Source organism: Ambystoma mexicanum, chromosome 7p (assembly GCF_040938575.1).
Source record: "Ambystoma mexicanum isolate Mex_15411 chromosome 7p, UKY_AmexF1_1, whole genome shotgun sequence".
In the NCBI taxonomy this organism is placed as follows: domain Eukaryota; kingdom Metazoa; phylum Chordata; class Amphibia; order Caudata; family Ambystomatidae; genus Ambystoma; species Ambystoma mexicanum.
In genome coordinates, this window is record NC_090939.1 from 362925673 (window position 1) to 362951728 (window position 26056).

General features: G+C 44.8%; 1 protein-coding gene across 1 annotated transcript in view; it reads left to right on the forward strand.

Annotated features, from left to right (window-relative positions):
• The window catches only part of TMPRSS15 (transmembrane serine protease 15), a 1663368-nt gene that overhangs the window by 194990 nt on the left and 1442322 nt on the right, over window positions 1–26056 (forward strand). Inside the window, 2 exon segments of the mRNA XM_069636234.1 lie at window positions 10750–10855; window positions 18310–18428. Coding sequence (XP_069492335.1) covers window positions 10750–10855; window positions 18310–18428 — 225 coding nt within the window.

Sequence of the window (26056 nt, forward strand, 5' to 3'; positions counted from 1 at the left end):
TAGCTTCTTTGTGTTCTTTGGCTGCCAGTGTATACTTAACTTTATTTATTTCAGAGATATCCATCTTCCAGCACTAAAATGTGTTGCGCTTATTGATTTCAAAATTTTGAATTTCGGCAGAGTGTCTGCTTTTTGATTCCCTCTTCACTGTGTGCCCTGTTTTTTCAGGTGCTATCGAGTCTACTGCATTCTTAAATATAGTGTGTTATGCACCAGCTAACATATTTGCAGTGAGCAGGTTGGGCAACTCAGTCAGAGAGGCTTCCAAATAAGGGGCTAATGCCACTTGGGTAGGTTGTTGAATGTTGTTATAAGTACTAGTTATTCTTTCTGGTTTTAGTTTCTTATATTGTGAATCACAGACCAGATTAAAATGAATTCGCATATGGTCTAACCATGGGCAGGGAGTTACGTTTGTGTTGTCTATGAGGACATTGAGAGCAGACAGCCAGTCGATCATTCTACCCTTAACATGGGTTGCAGTCAGAATGTGTTGCTGAAACCCCAAGCTAGTGAGCGGTGCTTCTGTACTGGTTGTCATTTTGTCAGATTCATCATGTAGTCCCAGATTAAAATCTCCTAGGATCACCATTTTCATAGATGGCTTTACATGTGAGGCTAAAATGTCTGCTACCTGCATGGGAAAATCTTCCATCGCGATACGTGGGCGATAAACAAGCTCAATGTCAATAGTTGTGTTAGGGTTCACTAGCACCTTGGTATACAGGATGTCACATGCATTCCTCACACCCAATTGTACTAGATGTATTTTAATTCAGTCCCGGTGTATCAATGTGATTCCCCCACCACGGCCTAGTGAGTGATCCACTCTTAAAATATTATACCCACTGGGTATGGCAAGCATCAGAGCAGGACATGCTGCCTCATGCAGCCAGGTCTCAGTGATTGCATATAGGTCAAGGTGCTTAGCAAATGTATAATCTGATATGTTGGTGGCATGTTTAACCAGTGACCTTGGATTAATTAGTAGGCACGTGAACGAGGAAACTGGCTTCCATTCCTCCATCGCAATGTAGAGCCAGTAAGTATGTTAATGTAGCCCTGAAAGTAGTAAGGTTTGTATGCATGTGGTAAACACCTGTGTATGGAAAGACTATCTCGCTGTTTCCAAGCCTTGAGCCGAAGTGCCTCACCCTGACTCGATCTGGACGAGACCCTGGCAAAACCAGCCCTGCTCACACTCTGGCACTGATGTGCCACCGGCAGAAAATGAGCTGTCCAGATGAGGTCAGACCAGGATGAATGGTTCATTGGGAACTCATGGACAATAATTTTGCGTATTTCTTCCTACATTTCATGCACCACTGTATATATAGTGTCGCATTAATGATTAAACACAAGTACACAATAATGAATGCTCTGACATTGCTCCGGGTGAACTACGTTTTAATGTGAAAATGTTCAAACCCCCCTCCATTCAACAATATTGCCAACACACCATCCCCCTTCCCCACAACACCATATCCAACATACCATTCCCCTCTCCCTCACAACAATACCCTCCCCAACACACCATCCCCAACACACCCTTGCGTCTATCACCAAGGTCAAAGTCACTTGCATGGCCTCTTCCACTTACTAGTTTCCCCCAGCAGCTTTGGGTACAGAATATGCTCAGAATGGCACCCTGATGTGCTTGACAATGAACCCTCCATTGGGGTAAAGTAACTGGATTTATTGACCCTGGCTCCCGGATATGTTGCATTTTAAGCTCCATGTTCTGCTGCATGGTCTCTGCAAAGACTGAGATGCCTTATGTCAACTCACATACCCTCTCCCCGTAGACAGTCAAGGCGGAAGATGTAGCAGCTGCCTGAGCCTGGTCATGCTCCATAGACAACAGAATCCAACATGTGGCACCCTAGATGTAATCCAGTATTGGCCTGGAGATAGAGGGACTTTGTCAGCAATTGCTGTCAGGTTCACCTGCCACCTTTCTATCGCCTCACAGCTCTGCATGAGGGTGGCATCCAGTGTGGCCTGGGGAAGGGGTTGAGGGCTATGGGAAGGGCTAGGACTGCAATAAGGTGAACACGGGGATGGTGTGTCCAGGTCTGCCTCAGATGATCAGGGTGTGTCATAGGTATGTCAGGTGGGTGAAACCACAGTGGCTTCTGCACGCCTGCCAGCAGCTGGATCACCGGTCATGACCACTTTGGCTGGCTGTCGGGGAGCAGTTGGGGTTGTCATGTGTGGTTGAATGGGTGCAGTGTCTGCACTGGCAGGTGTGGTGCTGCTGGACCCTGGCATCCCATATGCCTGCCCTTCCCATAGGTTGGCCCTTAAGTGGTGGGTGAGGTTGTCCATTTAGAAGCCTGGCCATCGGTCATCCATGAGCCTTCACCCTCCTCCTCCTCTGGCTTATCGTGAGTTGGCTGAGACCCTGCAAATGACATGCTATGCATTCTTGTATATTGGCTTGCTAGTCACACGTGCTAATTGTTTGAGGGGCATTCCACAGATGTAGGCAGAAGGGTACTGCTGTTCATGGGCCATTACATGTTTAGTTTAGTTTAGTTTATTTTCTTAAATAGCGCGTCTAACCCAAAGGTATCTGGGCGCTTTACTTGGGTACCGATCGTGGGTTACAGATCACCATACAAGTCAGTCACAGAAATGTAATACAATTAGCAAATACAAAATATTACAAGTCATAGGAGCAAAGATATATACACAGCAATATACAGTATGTATTTACAGAATAATACAAAAAGATGACTATTACAGCAACACATAGAATATACAAATTTTACAGTTGATTCAAGATCAGAATATGGGCCTCATCATGACTTTGGCAGTAACCCTTAAATCCAGCGGTAGTGCGATTACCGCCGGATTTAAGGGTCCGCCAAATCAGGGCTTCAGCGGATTTCGCCCCAGCTCTGAGCTGGGGGGAAATCCGCTGAAAATTCGCACTCATACCGCCGGCGGGAAATCCACCAGCGGTATGAGTGCGAAATTTCCCCATTGAGCCCAACGGGGAATGGGGCATTCCAGAATGGGCTCAATGGGGAATGGGGAATACCATTACCGGCAAACTCGCTGGTCTGCCAGTGTACAAGGCCCAGCCTTCAACCATTAGGCCACAATGGCTAGGTGCTTCATGGGGCACACATTTCATACTTAGCCTATAATTTAATATGTTCAATGATAAAAAAGCTAGGTATGAAACTTGTGAAAATCTAAAGAATGACATTATTGTAGCAAATTGGTTAAGTGCTATGTCTTGAATTCCTACAGGCCAGGGTTTTCTGATAGCAGAGTTCAGCATGAATGTGATTTTATTTTTATTACATTTCTTTCTGTTTTATGAGATATTCAGGACCGTAGTCTGTTTGCCATCCATGCAGTAACCGGGACCTACACTGCTTAGTTTCAAAGCGAGGAAGGATCCAGCAAAAGGTAAAACATTTTCTCTGAGTGCAAAACCTTCAAGGACAGACAGTAGCACATTTTGTTTTAAAAAGTTATTAATTCAGATGTCCATTCGGTTTCCCATCAATGCAGTAACCAGAACTGACCCTACTTAGCTTCAAAGCGCCGCCCCATTCCTCTAAGTGGTCTTTAAGATTGTGAACTGTTGTACATGTGGAAAAGAGCCTGGCAGGAAAGTATACCAGGTGACCTACAAGTCTGGGAACCACACCCAAATTGTAATACAGCAAAAAGTGAGTCTCAAAAAAGACATATGCCCTTAGAATTTTTAACTGTCTTAAACGTGAAGAGAAACATGGGTAAGGGTGCCATTTCCTCAGGACCAGTTAACCCACCAAGAGGAGGGAGTTATTATCTTGGGTTACAAGGAACCTGCATATTCTTTGTATGAACTCTTTGTTTTTGGAGATAAGGAATCTGGGGAAGATATCCATTCCCTAGAACTATGAACATTGTCCACTTAGATCTTTCTGGTTGGATTTCTACTCTTGTGTTGGATTTGAACAATTGTGCATTATGAGAACCAGAGACAATATCCTTCGCACCTTAGATTTCATTTTAGAGAGTGGGTGCCAGGATAGGATTTCAGACACAGGATATATTTTTGCATTGGCCATCTTGGCAAAGGACAGACCCATTAGTTTCGGTTGAGGTATGGAAACTCTTCCTAGATTAAGGATAGTGAGGCATTTTCAAGCCCCTTTATCATTTGATAAATGTGTATAACCAAAACATGAGTCCTCTGTGCCCTTTTCTCATTCCTGAATTCCTTGCACTGCTTATCAACACTGTCACAGGAAATGCAAAGAGGCTATACCAGAATTTTCAGGAATGCCACTTATCTTCACAAGCACCATGTAGTGCTATCCCCCACTTCTGTAATCCATAACAGATCCTGCAAATGTGTAATTTCTTGCAAGATGTAGCCTCAAAGACCCCAGACAATATGGTACCATTGACATGTTGACAAAGAAAAATGGCTCAAACTCACCACTTTTAAGCCATCATTTGAGTTGGAGCAGTTCATCCTCACAAAGACACTCTGGCAGCCTGCAATCACAGCCTCTACCATAAGCATGTTCACATATGCTGCTCAGCTGTAAAGATATTCTTTAAAGCCAAGACTTTTACTCTCTAAAACCAAGCAAATATTCCCAACTAAATTAAATACTCCAAAGATAAACATTAGAAACAATTGAGCCCCTACCACGGATATCTTTTGGACAATAGCAGGGACACAGTAATGAGATTGAATATTATTGTTCTGCATCTTTTAATTTTCATGAATTACTAGGTCCAAAGTAATATGTTTTTCAAAACAATATTTGTCTTAGAGTTAATATATATTTTTCTTGATTAAAGGATTTCTCCTTTGTGGAATCTGAATCATTTAAACCTTCCCTCTAAAAATTAATTCAACAGACATCCTCAAACATATTGAGTACAATACACATGAATATAAATCTTAGTAGGATCATTGACACTGCATACTTTGAAGGCATCATGAAACAAGACACAGGGCCTCATTACACGGATGGCGGTAAGGATTTACCGGTACCGGTAAAATACCGGTACCGGTAAATCCTTACCGCCTTACTACGAGGTCCCTTTGCGGGTTGGGGAATTTAATGCCTGCTTTTTGCAGGCGTTAAAAACCAACCCGCAAAGGGACTTTGGTGCTATTTACGGTACCACAATTTGCGGTACCGTAATTAGCGCCTTCCCCATTCCCATTATGCCCTATGGGGCATTGGGGAAGGGCAAAGGTGGAAGGCGGAATTACCGCCCCGCCAACCTTGGAATAGGGAGGTAATTCCTCTTTCCACCAAGGCGGTGCCGGTATTTTACCGGCATGAACCATGGCGCTAATAGAGCCATGGTTCACCGCCATCCGTGTAATGAGGCCCACAGACAACAGATTCAAGTTCAAAAGAAAAGGGTTTATTAAATCAAATGTCAGGATGGTAGAAGGCATAACTTTCTCCCTATGCAAAGGTGATATTTTCATACCTGAACAAAAGAATGTCTGAGTCGAAGAGTTCAACTTACAAGTCTATCTGTCCTTGCCCTCACAACTATATCTAATCAATGTACGGATTGTCAATAATAAAAGGAATGGTGATCAAGACAAAGTTCCAGTGATAGAAGTGTACCAAAAAAGTAGTGGATATGTGACTCCGCCGGGTGACAGAGTAGGAAGGAAGGGAGCAACGTGCATCACATTTTTCAAGGGTTGCAGTCATGCTGGTTGACAGCCAATACACTTGAAACGGATTTCAGTTTAGATGTAACTGAAATCCATTGGTAAAATATAGAAGTGTGCTTTAATTTCACAACAGTTCCAGAATGGCGAAAAATGGTTGCAAAATGTAGTGGAGCTGTTAACAGTAACAAATAAAAGTAGTGGAACGCAGCTGCCTATCATTCACATTCACTATGGCGACTGCTAACTTCTGAGCTTCTTCCAGCGCTTAGCTTCCTCTTCACCTCCCCTTCCCCAAGTTCCACAAAAAAGTCTCAGGATTAACTTACCCAAGTTCAAGGTAATATAGTTCCTCACAATTCTCAGGTTCCCTCGTCCTAGTTTAATGCAACACAGTTCACACATTAAGTGATCTTGAGACTCCATCCTCAAGACAATATTTGCAGTTCATCAAATCTCAGGGTTCCCTTCCCCAAGATTTCAACCTAGCTACTCGTGCTGGTTTTACTCTTTTAAAGTTCAACACAAATCTTGGTCCACTTGACCCTCCTTCTGGCTTGCATTACGAGTTCTCTCACAGTGCTCCTTCTTGGTTTATTTCACAACGTCTTTGAATTTCACCACGTAGGGCTCACTGGTCTAAGCGCAGTTGTCAAACCACATGGTCCACCCATCACAGGTCATGCAACCAGGAACCCTAGGCTATCCATCCCACATAGGTTCTTCTTTAGTTGTCCCTGTGTACAGATTCACATTCACTTAATTTCTCGTTTAGGGCTTCTTCATGCTATGTCCAGTTTCACACTCTCCTGGTTTCTCCTGGTTAGACTTTTGGCTTTGTCATAACGTGTTCCACACTTCCTGCCAGTGCTTGGCTTTGCCATACTGTACCCATTTATAAAGTTCACTTTATTGTGGTCTTTTCCATGCCCCACATTTCGATTGCATTCTTTCACGCTTGCACTCTTTTCATTAAAATGCTTGCAAATGGGCACTTTCACTTTCAGTCTTCATCCGTTATTAGCTTTGCCCATAATATTTTATTCAGTTCTGTATACAATAAGCTTACTTTAGCTCAGTTTCAAAGTTATCATTCAGTTAGATATTCAATATACCTAATTCAGCTTTTTTTCAAAGTTTGATCCAGTTCAGTATTCAATAAATGTACTTCAACTTTGTTTCAAAGTTTCATTCAATTCCGTATTCAACAAATGTACTTCAGCGTTTTTTTTCTTCACATTTTCATTCAATTTGGTATTCAATACAATTTATATAGCACTTGATTGCCGATGGGAAGCCCGCTAGGAGCGCCCCAGTGCTGAGTGACTTTCCCCGACACTCACTGGTCCTCAGCGTCCCTCTCCGGTGGCTCCCCTTCTCCTCTTCTGCATCTCAGGTCAGCGGCCCAGCCTCTGCGAGCCTCGGTCGCATTCCGGATGCTGTCCTCCACACACCTGTGGCTCTGTTGCTTCGGCACAGACATGTACAGAGTCCATTCTTCTTCTTTCCAAGTTCACAGCTCCAGCTGCTTTCTCTCCAACATGGATGGTCCCAGCTTCACAGGTCAGCTTGCCCCGGGCTCCATCGATCCTCTGGAACATCGGCCAGCATCTTGGCTTCCTCTAAGGTCCCACCACGGCTGCATCCTCACAACACGGGTCTCCTGCTGGTCTCTCCCACACAGGCCTTCCTGTTGCTTTCTCTGCTGCTCCTTTGGTCTCCATGTATACACCTGCAACCCCTTGACGGTTTGCAGGTGTGGATTTTCAATTGGGCTTGTCTGACCATAATTAAAAGGACATGTCTGACTTTTAAAGCACTATACATGCATCTTCTTTGTCCTAGTACTAGAGTGGTAAAGTGAGGTGTTCGTGTTCATCACTCCTAGTTCCCTCTTCCTCGTCCGAGTACTTTCAGAGATAATGGGTGGGGAAAAAAGGGGAGAGGTTTTACAATAGCTTACAACGGCTGGAGGAGGGTTAGGTTGGTCTTCAACAGGAAAAGGGGATACCATGTCTCAGCTAACTTACCCTTAACCCCTCTCATTTTCTTGGTCAGTGGGATAGGGATAGCAATATCCCATAACTGCCTCTGGGATAGAGGGCTCTTCATGAAAGGAAAATGCTGAATACCGTGTCTTACTTGAGAACATCTTGTCCCCAATCTCCAAGGATCCTCTACACAGGTGATCCTCCTTTAGTTTTCCACCCCCAGGGTCAGGATCCAAAAGTGATGGCCTTTCCCTGGCCACCTGAGAAGAGGACCCAAGAATAGTAGATGTGAGGATGCCCTTAGGTTCCACGCACTACACCCATATTTGTGAATAATTTGGTTCTACCGCATGCTCAAAAATCAAACTCCAAAATTTGGTCTTCCAAAGAAAGAATAGTTGAAGTTGATCTTGCATAATTCAACTCTGTATTTTTGTTATTCAATTGACCTAAAAGTCGATGTGTATATGTTCACCCTCTCCAAATCCATCCTGCAGCTTTCCTTTTCATCCTGAAATCCTGTTCACCTTCCTTATTCATCATTCACGTAAAAGTAAAATTCACGCCTTGAAACACTTGTGTATAGACGCGTTATAAATGCCATATCATATCATATCATATTCTTGATGGGTGACCTACGCCTATGCATCTTCCCCATCTTACTCAATCCTTCGTCCTATAAAGACTGGGGAAACTGCTCATGCCACCTTTCTTACTTTCTCCCTCATTTCCAACAACCGTGTTGAACATTTATTCTTGTGTCTTTTATCAACACTCTATAAAAACTTCCTGTGTCATTTTATGGGGAATTTTATATAAAATACATCACATCATTAAGAATAAATAAACAATAAAGGTAAACGGGATCTTAATTAGTTTGTAGTGAAAGAAGAATTGCATACATTGGGCCTGATTCACAGAAGCATTTTATAGTGGCACAATCACACTGGAAAATGCTGTGTGAATCAGGTCCATTATGTTCAAGCATTTTCCAGCATATGGTCATTTTAGTAGTTCATTGCTGTTCCCATAAGTAAGGGGTTTTCTGGGAGTTACTCTTGACCGACCTATATCCCAGGTTTGAGCAGTGCTCAAGGTATGACAAGAAGTAGTGGAACTATACTCCCTGCTGGCCTGTCTGCATCCTAGCAAACCCCATCACCACGCGCAACCCAAACCCCGAAACAAACACACCTGCTCTTTAAGGGAATGGCAAGTGCATTGCACTAAAGTGCAAGTTTAAAATTCTTCATACATTTTTATTTTAAATGTAAACCATTTCTTAAAAGTTTCTTTTTAAAATAAAAGTATAGGAACAATAAAAGGTAAAAGAAAAAGGTAGAGGAGTACAGCTCCCAATCGCTCCCGCCCACTTCGACCACTGGGTTTGAGTCACAACCATAGTCTTTAGCTCACCATCCTTTCACAGAAGAGAAACGTCCACTACATATCAGTCTTTGGGCCTCATTCCGACCCAGGCGGTAAGGGGTTTACGGCAGCGTAAACAGCGCCGACCCTTACCGCCTGATTCCGAGGTCCCTTAGCGCCATGGAGGATTTAACACCTGCTTTTAGCAGGTGTTAAAATCCATGGCGCTAAGGGACCTTGTTGTTAATTACGCCACCGTAATTTACGGTGGCGTAATTAACGCCTTCCCCACTCCCATTATGCCCTATGGGGCAAAAATGGGAATGGGGAAGGGTAAATGGGGATTGGGGACTTACCGCCCCGCCAACCTCAGAATGGGGCGGTAAGTGCGCCAACCACCATGGCGTAAACGTAGTTTACGCCATGGTGGTAAAGGTACGACCCAGGCGGTAACTTACCGCCTGGGTCGGAATGAGGCCCTTTGTCCAGCACCAAAATGCCAGGCAATACTCTTCTGAACAAGACTACCAGAAGCAACCCCAGACACGTGTTTCAGCTTGATTTGGCCTGTCAGTGAGGTGGAGCTGTGCCTCTCTAAGAACAGTGAGCAAGTGTTCCACGTCTTGATTACCCTAGTAATTTAGGGTGAAAATCCAAAGCTACTTAATATGCATAAGTAAGGGGGAGTTCTGGGAGTGTCTATCATTGCTTTTCCCATAATGATCTGCGTGTATTGTTTCAGCTAAAATGGACAATTCGGTCTATATAGAGTAAGAAACCCTAATCAACCACATAGAAAAGTAAAAAAGCACATTAATGCATAAAAAAACAAAGACAAGTCAGCGACCCTGTTTTTTTCTTGTCTGATTTAAAAGTATGAAATAATATGTTACGTCTGGTTACTTTGTCTTACGGTACGGTTTTGCTTTCTGTCTGAGACAAGAACAGTTTCAACCATTCTTCCTCAACTACATTCTGCAATGTTTTTATTTTTCTTGAAGTATTGCTTCCGCCTTACACCAGAAGTATATGTCCTCCCCACTTGCACACGGATGTTCCTCTCTCTGTTTTATTACCATTGTTTTCTCGAAGGATCTACCAGTGTGAATTATGTTTCAGGCCCTCATGTGAGGCTGACGACCATGCCATTTCTGCTGGCAAAAAGCCAACTGGAATTGTACAAGTCATGTTTGAGAATAAGGTGACCTCATTATTTCCTAAGATCAGGCATCTAAAAACGCACATTCATGGCCATCTTTTTAGATGCCAGTTTATTTTCAGAATCAGGCCCTTTAAGTCCAACCCAAAGAATGGACAAAGAGGTCCTTGCTGGATCGCATCAAGAAATGTCCATTGTAGTTCAGATAGGAACCTACCTTTTAAAACTATCTACAGTGACATCCTCACCACAGAATATTAGGAGATAATAACAACATTTAGCCTATATTCATTGCTTAAACACACGTGGATCTGAAAAATGAGTGAGGTTCTTCATCTTTGGGATGTAATGGAAACTACACATTGTCATTAGCATACATAACACATTTCCATGAAACATCAGGTTGTATGTGTATGGTAATCACTTCTTGTTGTCAATAACTGTATTGTTTTAGTGTTTACCACTCTTACACACTATTGTATTTAAACATACGTAAAGTTGTTATAGACTTGAAACACATTCCCTTTCACCGCATCTATTTCACTCAAGGAATGATTTATTTGTTGTTACAGCTACATCTTGTGATAATCAGTTTCTATTGACTGGCGTGTCTGGTTCTTTTCAATCAAGAAACACCAAACCTCAGAGCTCAATGAACGTTTGCCGTTGGATAATAAGGTAGGATCTGGAAATGCTAAACGTTATAATTTATAAACAAAATAATTTTTGAGTGTGTTAACACATATTTAAGAAGTACAGATTTAACGTTGATTTTGATCAGCAGAAAGAAATCTAAAGCCTTGGCATAGTGTACAATATCTCAAAATGCATTTGCTCCATTAGCATTACTAGCCATGACAACTGGAAATTGTTTAAAGTGGCTGCATTTACATGACACAATAAACCATATTATCATGGGCTCATCTACATTGCTGTCTCTAAAAATCTGATGCCTATTTATAAAAAAGGTCATGCCAAGTCATGCCAGTGCTGCCATAGGATATATGTGATTTTAACGACGGACATTAGAGTGGTACATCTCAACACAGACTTTTTTGTATATTTGTAAGGGGTCCCCTCCCTAGCCCCCTGTTTATTTACCATTATAACGCCACCCAAACCCCATCCCGGCCTATTTTAACCCCTTAACCCCACTACCCTTTATATATTTATTTAATATTTTCAGTGTTTTTCGGTATTATGGTCTGATCTGAAATGTACCACTCTGTAATGTATTCGATATATTGACTGGGTACCCTGCCATAGTACACCACATTATTCTGGCACCTAAATTGCAGCGCAAATTAATGATGACATTCTGAATACAAACTTACAGGCTTTCTATAACAAGACACACCATCACAGCAGCCGGTGATATTTTTCAGTGGGGATAAATTGCAGTACATTTTTAAACTGATGTTCGAATTGTCTGGGGCAATGTTAAAACAAGTACAATTCCCCCCGGAAAATGCTAATTTGATTCCCAAAAAATCCATGTCAATGTTGTTACTGTAAAACAGACTCTCATACAAGAGGCAATCAATGTTGTCCTCAGAAAAATGATGGTACATGTCCAAACATTGAAATGTCTCACTTGCCACAGTAAAACCAATTACCTTGCTGGAATCTACATTGAACCTAGATAAACACAATTCCAGCATCGTCAATGTTATGCCAATATTGCTGCAGTAATAAGTCATTATCATGATGGCCTCTATATTGCCTGCAAAATTCATGGAGCCAGTCTCAACAAAGCTGCACAAGTGTTGTCTCAGTAAAACATAATTTCGCAACAGCACACTATTTGTGTTACATTGTCGCTACCAGCATGGCATTAACAGAACTGGAATCACAATTTCCTGGGGACAGTACAGACACAACTACTATGTCTCTATGGAATTATGATATCAGTGTTCAAAAACCCATGCGTGTGCTGCCTTTCCTCCATTGATGTGTGATATCTTGATGACTTGGACCACCGTGCAAAATTAATGGATGAAGGGGTTGATTTTTAGGTGTGTTAAGATTTGTGGCTAGGTTTTTTTCACTTTTTTGGCTATGTGATTTTGGAAGGAAAAGGCTATAACCAACAATGAAGACCAGAGCTGTGTCTGAGTTTGAAAGCTGCAGGATGAATACTCCCATGAACATTTTGTCCAGCAATTCTTTACACGAGTTGTTGGTTGGCCAGGGGACCAATGAGGGCGAATTCAGAATTGTAGGGGTTTAGTTTGAAGTAGGAATTTGAGGATGGCTTTGTGCTATGTCACTCATACTTCCACATAGCTATCCAATGCCACATCACATTATGCCGGATTGGCAATGTCACTTAAATCACTCACATATTTCCCTGATGTTATGTTATATTGCTCCATGATTTGTTGCAGATCAATTACATTCCTCCCATATTTACCACATTGTCCATTCAGCTTGAGCATCATACAAAGCAACTGCATTCCAAGATGGCACTCAAGTTTGGTAAGCAGCCACTCCCAGGCAAGGTGTGTAAGGAAAGTTAAAATATGTGATAAACAAACAAGGAATTGATTTTGTTCTGCACTGCTGTGGGTTCTTAAGGCTTCTGCATCCTTGTTCATTTTTGTAGGGTGTTGTGCCCCAGGCCATGCTCCCCATTCCTCCCCCTTTCGCCCCTTTCCTACCTCTTTGGCTAGTTCCCACGTATCTTTTCATTACTGTTTGCCTCTTGACTCAGGCTTGGTTGCCTCTGTTGTGAAGTTACAGCTGGGCACCATTCACGTGAGGATTGAGGGTCTTTGTCCTTTGCGGGGCATATTGAAATGTTGTTGTTTTGTAGACATTGTGTCCTATATTTATATCATGCCGTTTACGCTTTCAGGGCTGCTGGGCAAATACCATTTATTTCTGTTTTTTCTCCCATCATTGCTGTGTGTGTTCTATGCTTGCATGCGTGTGTTGTTCTAAAGGAACTCTTAGAATCTAGGGGCTTTGCCTCAATCATCAATAGCTATACATGTTTGGACTTGCAGACAAAACAGTTTGCTGGCCATCAGGATAGATGAAGACTTAAATGCCCTCCTTGCAACGGCTTAGGTTATGGGAGGATTAAACGCGGAGGTAAGGACTTCCTGGTCAGAAAAGGTGAAAGTGGTATTCGCTAAGATCACAGGACGTATTTCTACAGTGGGTGGAGAACGAATGATGACCATGCCTGCTTTTGATACGGCCAACGTTTTTTTTAGTTGACCCAAAGACCTTCTGCACAATGTAAGAAACCTTTTTTTTTAAACACAGAGTGTCAGACTGATTAATCTAAAGTTGCATTCATGCTTGTCATTTTGACAAAGCATGCCTCAAATTGGGCTAAATCCTAACATTAAATGACCAACCTTGGCTACAGGATTAAAAAATGTGCAAACTCAAGCTTGTTTTCGAAAGAATCCATATTGAACAGTTATCACAGAGACATTATTGGATAGAACAAAAAAGGGAAATAGGGCCTCTTTACCAGTTGGGCAGTATGCATTAAAAATGCCAGTAATGGAATTGTCCACCACTTTTACCGCACCGCCAAATCAGGGGTACATGGAAATGGCCACTAATACCACTGGCAAAATAGCACTGGTATCTGCCATTATTCCTTTTTCAGAACTGATTGGTTCGGATTTACATCATGAAGGCAGTGTGGCTAAATTTAATATTTTAGCCCTGGGTTTTCTTTGTTTTACCTTTTCGACAGACATTGTATGACATTGGGCAGAAGATGGGAAGGAACATTTTGGAGAATGTTTCACCTACTACAGCAGTCACTGCAAGCATCACAACATCTATGATAGTGTGTGGGTCTGTGTGCCGGTTCAGCTTTCAATCAGTAGTCACAGGTATCTTACTCTGCAATGAACATTGGCATTTGTTTCAAGCGAATCTAGAGTATTGGGCAGAAATTAAATTGTGCATGCACTATTGTTGCACTTACATTCAGGGATAGAGGATGAAATTCGGGAGGAGGAACATGTTGAGCCCTAACATCTAAGGCAACAAATGGAAAAAAAATGACACCACCACATCGGAAAGGAGAGAAATCCACAGATAATGAACACTAGGTGATTCCTGGATATTCTGCAACAATTATTTCTTTGGAAACAATTCAGAACATGGCAAAGATCATGCTCTGTCCCTGATTCTCAGTTGAGACTCAGTCACCTCTTCTTTGCTGATACCATAGATGGTGAAGGAGAACAAGGGGATGCAGGCATTGATGAGCCCAAGCCAGGACATTTCCAACATGCACGCTAATGTGAATCAAAAGAGGGTGCGCTGTCAACTAATTATATTGACCATATACTTAAACCAAAATATGAGGAAAGAAAGAAGCTCACCATTTTATGTGGCAACATTTAATGTTTAAAGGAAGCCATCCATGAAAGAAGAAACCAAACATGAAATATGAATATTTATTCATCATTAATAAAATCATGTACATTTTAAAACGTGTATTTATTTATTTATTTCTATAGCGCTCCCAGTCTCTGAGCATCCAGGCACATTTCTTACATAGGGTTTTGTAAGGTACAGTGGCAAATAAAGTAACATAATTTACAGAATACATTTTACATGAAGAGAACAGCAGTTATCAATGTGTATCTCATAACATTCTCAATTTGTATCTCATGTGTACATGTGACATATGACATATCACTGAATTCAGTAGGGTTAGGGGAATCTAAGATTCCACATCTCATTGATAGGATCCATTATTGTCAGGCGTTATGGGTGAAATATTAATGTGAATCCAAGTTGTTCTGAACACCCTCTATGCTGTAGGTCCAGTATATTGTGTTCCTCTTAAATTAAAGGGTGTTTTTTTTTTCTGGGAGTGTAAACCTGGGGCCAGATTCGTGCATATGGGTCATATTAAAAATACTGCTGCTCAGTGACAAGTGCAATTTTGCATGGTTTTAGCACTGGGACAAAAATTGCCATATTGCAAAAATATATACTTTCAATGCATTTTGCACCAGGCAAAGTTTGGTCCAGTGCTAATATCATCTCATTTCAGCACTAGTGCACACTTTTCCCTGGTGCAGAAATGCAGTGAAGGAATAGTTTTTTTTGTTGTCCCAGGTTAAATGTTGCCCTACTGCTAACATCATGCAAAATTGCACTTGCCATGGTGCAATGGGTTTCTTATATGGCCCAGGTATTTTATTTTTGCACTAGAGCTAATACCTTGCACATTTTCAGTTTCACCATTGTAAAGTTTCTGTAATCTGGCCCCATTTGAGCAATCAGAAATTGTGATGTCATATGACATTGCACCGGTTCCTTTAACGTCTCTATAAGTAGGAACCCACACTACATAGAGGGCGGGCTCTAGTATACTGCAGGTCTGCATAGAGGAACCGGTTTCTGAATGGAGGGTTGCTGGACTGGGATAATATTTTGGGAGAAGAGAGAACAAGGGCATTGTCCAAGAGGAAACCTCAAGCAGACTTCATCTGAAGTGGACTTTTTTTTCCCTGAGAATGCTGTATCAGAGACCAAATGAGCCTTGCTGGCTTTGGTGAAATACCTGGATGCTGTGCGGTTCCAAGCTGGTTCTGTGCTTTAAAAAAATACTTTAGAAGTGAGTATATGAAAACCCCATTGTGATTTGAGATATTTCCTCAATAATTCTTTATCAGTAATTTCACAGAGGAAATAGCACTGAAAGGGAAATCAGAGAAAAGGGGGTGGGGGGCTGGTTCACAAAAGAATTTAAATAGCCTTTTCCTGAGCAGCGAGAGAGCATTCAATCAACTATAGTTAAATGAATGATCAGAATTAGAATGTTGTAGTATTTTTAATGTGAAAAGTACCTTGATTTCTCATCATATTCAAATCAAAGAGATGACTTATTTAAATTGGAACCTAACCATGCATCCACAGAAAACAGTTGTTGGTGTGCAAACTTAGTCAAAGAGGCATTCCCCGTGTTTTTGCGGGGGTAGTCAGAGACTGGGGTTATCAACCGGTTCACAATGCATAATAGACTGACAGTGAATTAATAAATGAAGACCTACAAAGGCCATAGTTAGTTACAAAAGCAACACATTTGGAAATCCCACTTAATTTTAGGGGAGTGAAGGAAGTTTAGCTGGGCAATCTTGATTCCCTAAAAAATGATGAAACCTCAAATGAAAATGTAAATCTTGCCAATGACATTGTGAAGAAGTGGAAGGAATCTTAATAAGATAGACCTAAATAATCCAAGGTAATTGAGGGGGATTGTTGTTATCTGTGACAAATCCCTAGATGGTGCCACTTCTCCCCGAGGGAGAGCCAGGGAGCTGAGGCTTCTACCTGATAGTCCCTCTGGGGGTGGTACTCAGTGGAAGGATGTCATGAGGAGAGACTCTCCCTCTGAGGATGAGAGAGGACATCTCGGGGGAAAGCGATACAACACCCCTCACCCTCTACCCACTTAAAGTACCTGCCCTCAGTTTACGAGGCTCACCTCCTCCACCTCCCCTTGTCCCATGCCACACATATTCATGGTACGCTCTCCCATGTATGTCTGCAAGGTTGATGAGGCAGCAGTCACTAAAACGAGGATGAGTAGAGCTGACTGCACTAACACCCCCAAAGGATGCACTCAGATGAGGAGGAGATGCAGAAGCATGCTGAGCCCTCCAGGGAATTGGAAAGATTAGTTCAGATGACTTCATCCAGTACACATACAAAGTAAAGGAGGACTCACATGAGAGTCAGATCATCCCTGCAGGTACCATAAATGAGGAGGATGACTGCTTGGTAAGCAGACACAGCTACTGGCTGGGACGTGAGAGAGAGAATCCAGGTGTCCATACCCGGCCCGCTGTGTACAGGCACACTAGGAAGGAAGGATGATCGTGTTCTGGAAGTGTCATGATGCCTACCCCCGGAGCACCAGGCCAGGCCCAGCACCCCCGGAAGCAGGCATCATGCCCTCGGGTAAAAGCCCAGTGGCCCCTTATAGGGGCTCTTTGGACTCAGTCCTGGCGCCTTTGGCGCCAGGCTCATGTTGGACATCAGTCCTGGCGCCATAGGCGCCAGGCTCATAATGGGAGCTGTTTTGTGCACTTAACTGATGCAGACCATGCTGCACGCTTCAGGCCTCCCTGAGACCTGAAAGGGACTATTTTTTCATAGGGACTATTTGTTCACTCGGGCGTGGCCAGGGAAGGATACATACCTAGTTGGGGAAGGATACATACCTGGGACTTCTTTGGAGGCTATTTAAGCCACGCCCAGACAGCAGCTCATGCTTCGCGTTGTTCTGCTTCCTGCAGCTTAACGCTCACCGTGTCTGCTCCTGCTCCTGGACTCCAGCCACGCCCGCCTCGAACCTGGAAGACCTGCAAGGAAGGAAGAGAAGAGAAAGGTGAAAACCAAGGAATATTTCAAACTTCTTACCTGCATCCGGAATCTTCTCGCCAGCATCCCTGAAGAAAGACCTCCATTTAAAAGCATCGCGTTGCTCGCTGCAGCGCCACGCTTCGCTCACCTGTCCTCGAGACATCTCCCGGCTCCATCGCGGCTGTCAGCATCGGACGCCACATCTCTGCACCTAGGGGAGAGAGGAAGAAACAAAAGGTGAGCAGAAGGAACACAGAAGGAAAGCCTGATTAACAGCCATAATACTTACCGGCTTTTCTTCCACATTTCGGGTCGGCGCCGCCCCGTTGGCAGGTACCGTACCCCGGCCCCTATGGGGAAAGGACAAGAGACATTTCTGGGGAATGATAAGGACATTTAGAGGGATCGCCCTCATCACTACTCACCTCGGCAGTTTAACCCCTCGACGCATCGCCTTCATTCTGCACCTGAAATAAAGGACAGATCACAGGTTAGAAAGACAACATAAAGGGGGCCTCACTTGAACTTTGAACTTTCATACTTACGGCGCATCGCTCAGGAAAGTCAAGTGGATTTTGCCAGCGCCATTCTGAAAACCAGTGAAGTAACTGGACGAACGTGCGCCCCTTCACCAGAAGCAGGATGGAGAGTTCATCCTTCCAAACCATAAGGTGAGCTTAAACCGGGGTTTGGAGGAAGTTAGAGAGGAACGAAGGAGGAAAGGGGGGAGCTAGCACACTATTCTGCAGACTGTTAATACCCTTTCTCATCTGCAGAAGGATATTACTACGGGCCAGATTTGGAGGTCCTGTCCAATCGGTGTTCCGGGTCCTGCGCATCACGCTAGAAGAGGTTACAGCAATCCAGACTAGACCAGCGCCCCCGTGGGAACCAGGTGAGCGTTACAGGAAGAGAGTCACATTGATTCATGCAGCCCACCCTACAAGAAACACTGCAGACCCCCTGCAGGCTCTGCAAAATCAGGAGAAGAATGAGTAAATTGTCAGAGACAACGGAAGGGAGCAGTCAATAGGATCCAGCACAAACCCATAAGGTACATTGGTTGCCTGGGTCTTAGAGGGGAACACGATAAACTGCATTACCAGGGTCTGGGACCCAGAAATAATAATGCACAGAACATGGAATTATTGTAATACCTAGTAGGATAGTGAACTGGGTAAAAGGGAACAAGATTCAATGATAAAGTCAGGTCTGGTCCCTGCAACCTGAGGAGGAGAAAAACCTCACTGCTCATCTTCTTTGTGGCAGTACCTGGTGGGTAGTGAACCAGATCTGCCCAGAACGAGCTTCTAAAGACTCTTGGATCTGGCATCCACAAGAACTGCCTTGTTAAGCCTGTGAAAGACCAGGGGAAGGGACATATTCCCCTCAGTATTGTGAATTGTAAAAGAGAGCCTGAGAAAAGCCAGGGAAGGTAAGGCATAAAACTGAAGCCGAGAAAGGCCAGGAGAAGGGAGTCATTCCCCCTGGTGTTGTGAACTGTAAGTGTTTAAGCCAAATGAGTGTGAAAACAAAGGCGAGGATAGCTAGGGGAAGCAAGTCTTTTCCGTGGCATTGTGACATCCTAAAACCAAGTGAACAGAGAGTCCAGTGGTAAGGTGGCGGCATTCCCCCTAGCTTTGTGTGGAGAAAAAGACTAAATGCCAGAAACCTGTAGAGGGGAGGGATTCCCCACAAATCCAATAGTGAAGAAGCAATTATGGGCAATGAGGAATGTTGATGTTTCAACTGGAACATTACGTTTTGAGTTTGAATTCAGAACGTTACTTTTTTTGTCATTAGAACCTGGAACTTTGTTTTGTGCCTCCTTCAGGTAAAGATTCCACCTAACAACTGGAACTGTGATCTGCTCTCCGGAAGAAGGAGGCCCTACTTCCTGACTCCCCTATTTAGTTTAGTTAAGTGTGAGGGACAAAAGTAGGCTTTTGACACCGGACAGTTCACTATTGATTTATACAGACATCTTGACAAATACCTTAGCATTGTTGATTGAGATAGGGAAACCCTTTTTAGAGTTAGTGAAAGTTAAATGTTCTCTGTATGTTCATAACTAATCAAAGTGTATGCCAATAACCATGCCACTAGAGTGACAGTCTCCTCCTTCTGCGCACTTACATATCCTTTCAGAAATGCATAATTGTGTGTTCCTATATAGTGTGCATAGATTGACATTCTGTGCAATGTAAAATGAAAATACAAATTCTCTAAACCCAAGCCTATATATTTTGATGCAACCTACCATAACCTGCATTTTTCTTAAATGTTTATGCTGGAGCACTACATCCCCTCATGAAAAATCAACACCAATGTGGAATGCATGTTAAATACAATAAATGGGAAATGTAATTTTCTGTTTAACAATTCCCTGATACCAATACCTTGTAATTGACATTAGACAAATCAAACTGATTTAAAAAAAAATTGCTCTCCACTAAGAAAGTTTGTTGGATAGCTTGGAAATTTAAAATAAAGCTTTAATACAACTTAATACACTGCTCGACAATCCACAAGGTATGGATACAACAACATGGTGGAATTCAAATGGGGGTGAGTCAGGGTAAATGACATGGCTTGGTTGCATGTCAGTTCAAGTTACGTTTTATGTCGAAAAGCAGTTAGTCTGTACCCATTATCAATATAGTGACCTTTCAGAGCCAAAGATTGGTTACATGTAATTATAACTAATGAAAAAATAACAAATACAAAATAACAAATCACAAAATAACTAATTCATTTTTCATTGTTTTAGGGTGCTTCTCCCCCAAAACCCCTGATAATACTTTCCCCCCACCGCCAAAACCCCTGTTCCCTCTCACAACCCCATTTTCTTTTCAGAATTTGTTCATACGTCATTTTTTCATTCGTTATGTTTTCATTAGGTGTTTTGGATTTGATACAAACACTGCATACTCCGAAGGTTGCCTGACAAGGTGTCTAATTTTGTCCACACCCGGGCAAAGCTGGACCATTGTCTGTCGAAGGAAAAGTTGAGAGAAAAGGAGAGATAGAAGTAGATACCCATGGGTGGAAAAATGGAAAGCAAAAATGATTTTGAAGCAGATGGAATAAAGTTGTGGCTGTTTCAATGTATGTGTAGTCATTTTGGATTGATCATAAAAAGTGCTGATCTTAAGATAGCTGTTAACATCTGTTAAACTGTAAAAATCACAAGGGAACAGAACAGCAAATGCCCTTCCTCGTAATCCCTATGAACAGTTATGAAGGTTCAGGTTGTAATGACAGTTAATCTGGGAGGAACTATCAATGCTCTTGACTGAGGCTAGACTTTGATGTCTGGCTTCTCTGGGAGTAAAGCTTCAGACCAAGCTGCTTGGAGGTTCTTGCTTGAGGCCTAACATGAGTATTTTGGGGATGCGTATGATATTGTGCGAAGATGGAATCTTCGGAGTGTTTGTCTGTGTGATCCAATCTTGTCTGACCTTTTCAGCGCGGGCATCAGTTACCTTCTCTTATTCAGAAAGGGCAGTAGGGAGCATATAGGAAAAAGCAGAGGTGAAGAGTTTTCTTCATAACCTGCATTGGCAGGACTTTTTTGGAGCTATGATCCTTTTCATGAACTGAGTGCTGCTAATTAGGGGTGGGCTTAATGGACGACATGTGTTCATTGGAGAAAATCGAGAATTGTGGGAAAATTCAACTGCTTTACCAATTCAGTCCAAGGAGGGAGACTGTCCGTTTTGGAAGGCCAGCCTTCTCTTGACTAAATGCTCTTAAATGAAATTCCCTCAAAAAAATCTGTTTGTCAAAAAAATGTATTTCTGGGAAAAAAGCTAAATTCACCTACAAGTTACAAATTAACACATGATTCACTCTGCTGGCAAATCTAAGTTGGAAGACATTTTCAGCAATTTTGCGTTGCTGGTCTTAATTTCACCCACCCTCACTGCTAATGTGTATTTTCTATGTATGTATGTATTTTGTCGAGTTCCACATGTCATCATCAGCTGATACCAGATTAGAATTGGTGGCGGAGAAGTACATGAAAAAAAACAGGGGGCACCAGTATTAGGAGTCAATGGAGTGATGGAGGTAGTGAAAGTCCAAGACAGATGTGTGGGGAAGAATCCCTCTAAAAGTAAGAGGAAAGAATTAAAAGCACAACTTAATCTTTTCATTTCTGGCAAAGATTTGGGGACAACATACATAGATCATTGTAGAACATGTATCATTCTGTGGCTTACCCCACTTACTTTTTTGCTGGCACAAGATGCATATTACAATGCATTGCACCACCCTGACAGACTTTTACTCTATGGCATGCTGATGCAGTCCTACCCCTCCAGATGAGATGGATAGTGCAACGGGCGGGTGAACATTATGATGTGCATTCACCTTCAAAGGGGAAGACTGAGTCTACCTTGCCCCATATGCTCCTAGTGCATGTTCATGCATTCATATATTTACCTCTGTCTTCTCCTGAGTTATCTGCTGCAATACTATCTCTTGCTCCTGTGCATGGTACACCTCTTCGTGGTGCGGCTGGTGTATCACCACCTCCCTGCAAACTGCAAGATCCCTTCAATTAGTCACAGTCCTCAGCAGCCTGTGGAATGACTATGCAGCAACCACAACATACTACTAATTGGCAGCCACACCCTCCCTGCCATGTACATCTCCATTCCCTCAACATGGGAGTCTCACCCATGGTCTCCTTGTGCAATAATGGCCCTCGACAAGGAACAGGCTGCTTCCTTCTCCCGGCTCCATAATCGTTCTGCCTTTCTCAAAAAACGGGCTCTCCCTCCACATGCACCATCAGTGCATCCCTCTCCTCAAAGTCGGTCACCACTTGTAGATGACTATATTGACCTCTGACAAGGAGGTAGAGGAGTAATGCAGCTCCTCATCCCCCCTACCACTATCTCGCTATAAAAAGACGTGTGGCTGCCTTACATGTCAACACAAAAGAATATAAATGGCACAAAAATTGAGTCACAAGAAGACTCAAGGGTAAAGGTATTTTGCAACACAGAACGATATAGGAAGACAACTGATGAATACACATAGAGAAATAGGTTTATTTATTTATTTAATCATGTTTTTATAACACACCTAAAACCATACCTGAGTTTGGTTTCTAAGCGCGGATCCGGGATTTGAACCTCTCTTACGAGTTCATGCAAAGATACTATAAACCTAGAGAGGACTGTTGTGAGGAAATGTGTTTATTTTCTTTTGGGCGTGGGCATAAAAGGAACCATTGCAGTGAAAGTACAAGAGGACATTATGGGGATAATTCATAGATTTGCATGCAGAAGTAGCACACGCGGCTGGCGCAGAGAGGGAGCGTGCGCCAAATCCCATTTCCACGCACCGCATATTCATGGATTTCAACATCCATATCCAGCCGTGGCACAGTGACCATGCAGCGCCAGTTACGCCCCCAACCGCACCCCTTGTGCCAAAAACAGCCACACAAATCCCTATATGGCTCAAAGGCCAGTGGACCAGCATACAGCCCCCCAACAACGAAATCACGGTAAAAATGCTCACTCACCCCTCACGCGCCAGCCTAATTGTGTGTGAAACTCATTGCGCACCCCGGGAATACACGTACCCCGTTTGCGCTGGCCAAATCACGTGGAAAGCACACTCCCCTACCCCAGAATATGCATACCCCGCTCACCCCAGCCCAATCACATATAAAACTCCACGCGCACTCCCGGAATACATGTACCCGGCTCGCGCCAGCTCAATCGTGTGTAAAACTCCACGCGCACCCCTGGAATACAGGTACCCTGCTTGCTCTGGCCAAATTGCGTGGAAAGCGCATTCACGTACCCCCACAGCCCACACCACAGGGGACCACCTGCACCCCTGACCATGGCCCACAGGCAGCCCCTCACCCCTAACCATGCCCCACAGGCAGCCCCTCACCCCTGACCATGGCCCACAGGCAGCCCCTCACCCCTGACCATGCCCCAGATGCAGCCCCTCACCCCTGACCATGCTGCAAAAACAGCCCCTCACCCCTGACCATGGCCCGCAGGCAGCCCCTCACCCCTGACCATGCCCCACAGGCAGTCCCTCACCCCTGACCATGGCCCGCAGGCATCCCCTCACCCCTGACCATGGCCGGCAGGCAGCCCCTCACCCCTGAATATGGCCCGCAGGCAGCCCCTGACCCCTGACCATGCCCCACCGGCAGCCCCTCACCCCTGACCATGGCCCACAGGCAGCCCCTCACCCCTGACCATGCCCCAGATGCAGCCCCTCACTCCTGACCATGCTGCAAAAACAGCCCCTGACCCCTGACCAGGGCCCACAGGCAGCCCCTCACCCCTGACCATGCCCCACAGGCAGCCCCTCACCCCTGACCATGTCCCACAGGCAGCCCCTCACCCCTGACCGTGGCCCACAGGAAGCCCCTCACCTCTGACCGTGCCCCACAGGCAGCACCTCACTGCTGACCGTGGCCCACAGGCAGCCCCTCACCCCTGACCATGCCCCACAGGCAGCCCTCACCCCTGACCATGGGCCGCAGGCATCCCCTCACCGCTGACCATGGCCCACAGGCAGCCCCTCACCCCTGACCATGGCCCGCAGGCAGCCCCTCACCCCTGACCATGCCCCACAGGCAGCCCAACACCCCTGACCATGGCCCACAGGCAGCCCCTCACCCCTGACCGTGGCCCACAGGCAGCCCCTCACCCTTCACCATGACCCACAGGCAACCCCTCACTCCTGACCATGCCCCACAGGCAGCCCCTCACCCCTGACCATGGCCCACAGGCAGCTCCTTACCCATGACCTTGCCCCACAGGCAGTGACTCACCCCAACCTTGAGCCCTCCTAGCCGGCTCACATTGGCACACATCTGTTCGTGATGACGTGTTTGGTCCCCCCAAGAAGCATGCACATCATCATGAATGTCACATGTGCGCAACGCGATACCGATAAGGACGGGCTCAACCCTGTCATGAATCGCAACGTCTGCAGGGAGAGGAGTGCCAGTTGACGTGGGTCTCCCCCCTACCTGCGGACGGACCTGGGACGGGGCATCCCTGTGGTGCATGGTGATGCAGTCTCACTATCATGGAAAGGAACATGCACAGGCCCTTCCGCTGCGACCTGTGCTGCCTCCAGCCCCTGCCCCCCCTGGACTGCAACACTTGCATCAGTGGAACCACCCCCACCAGATCCCAGGTGTCGGTCTGATGTAGCCTCCTCCTCACCCACCACCAACTTGAATGCCTCCGCACAGTGTTACGCTGGGAACAGCCCCTGTGTGGGCTCACCTGCCCCTACCGGGGCTGAGGAACCCACTTCCAACCTCTGCCTCTTGGTCATCCCCTCGGCAGGCCCAGCCTTGTACGCGGCACCAGTCCCCATGCACCCAGAAGAGGACATTTCCTGGAAGGGTGACTGGGCCATGCGTTCCGGCCTGGTGAAGGCATCCCTGCCGCTCTGCTCCACAGCACTGTCTCTGCCCTCTTCCTCAGTCGCCGCTGTAGACAGTGAGAGATTGAACACAAGCACCAGGGTACTGAACAATAGTCTCCTAGACACAAAGCAATTGCACATGAGTGGCACTGTCAAACGTCACTTCCATCATCACCCTCCACAACATATGGGTCAGTGCAAGCAACACACATGCAGAAAGAGGCATGGCACATGCAACAGAAATTTGCATCCATGTCCAAGGCACCGTTGGAACGTCCGATGAGGGGCTGAACCTCACATGGATCATGGGGCATGCTGATCACATGCACACACACCACCGGACAGTCATGCATCTGGCATTATCTAGCTCCCGACACAGTGGATTCATGGAGAACTAGGCCACATCAGTGAATTCACACATCGTCATGGACATGTGTCATGCATCCATGGTGTTTCCCAGTCACATACACACTACTCAGGCACACACACATGTACACCATGCATAACCATGACAGTGACAGCAGCATCCATGTCTCACACCCCAAACATGACCAAGTACAGACACAGGCATGCAAACATGTGTGCATTCTCACATGCTGCTGCACATTATGCATTGCAACACATACACCATCCATGTGGAACACACCTGACTGGACTCACATGAATCACCATCATGTCCCTGCACACACAAATCCATTCATGGCCCGTGTCACACATACAGCGAAGTTGCAAACTCCTCCCACACTGCAAAATGCACTGTTTTGTACGAGAATGAATGGGCACTTACCGCTCGACTCCAGATGGGTCTGCATCTCGAGGACCTGGTGGTGAAGCACTGGGTGAATGCGCTCCAGGACCCTCATCTGCAGGATGGTAAACTGGCCCTGGTGCCCCACTGCATCCTCTGCGTCCAAGAGGCGTCGCTCCTTCTTGAGGGTCCTGGATTTGTAGTCCTCCGAGCGCTTCAGGACGTGTTCAAGTTGTGGGGTGCCACCCTCTCCGCGTTGATGGCACCCACAATGTCCTCCCAGATCCTCCTCCATCCTTCCTTGTCAGTGCACGATGGTCTGAAGAGGGCATCATAATGCCCCAGGACTT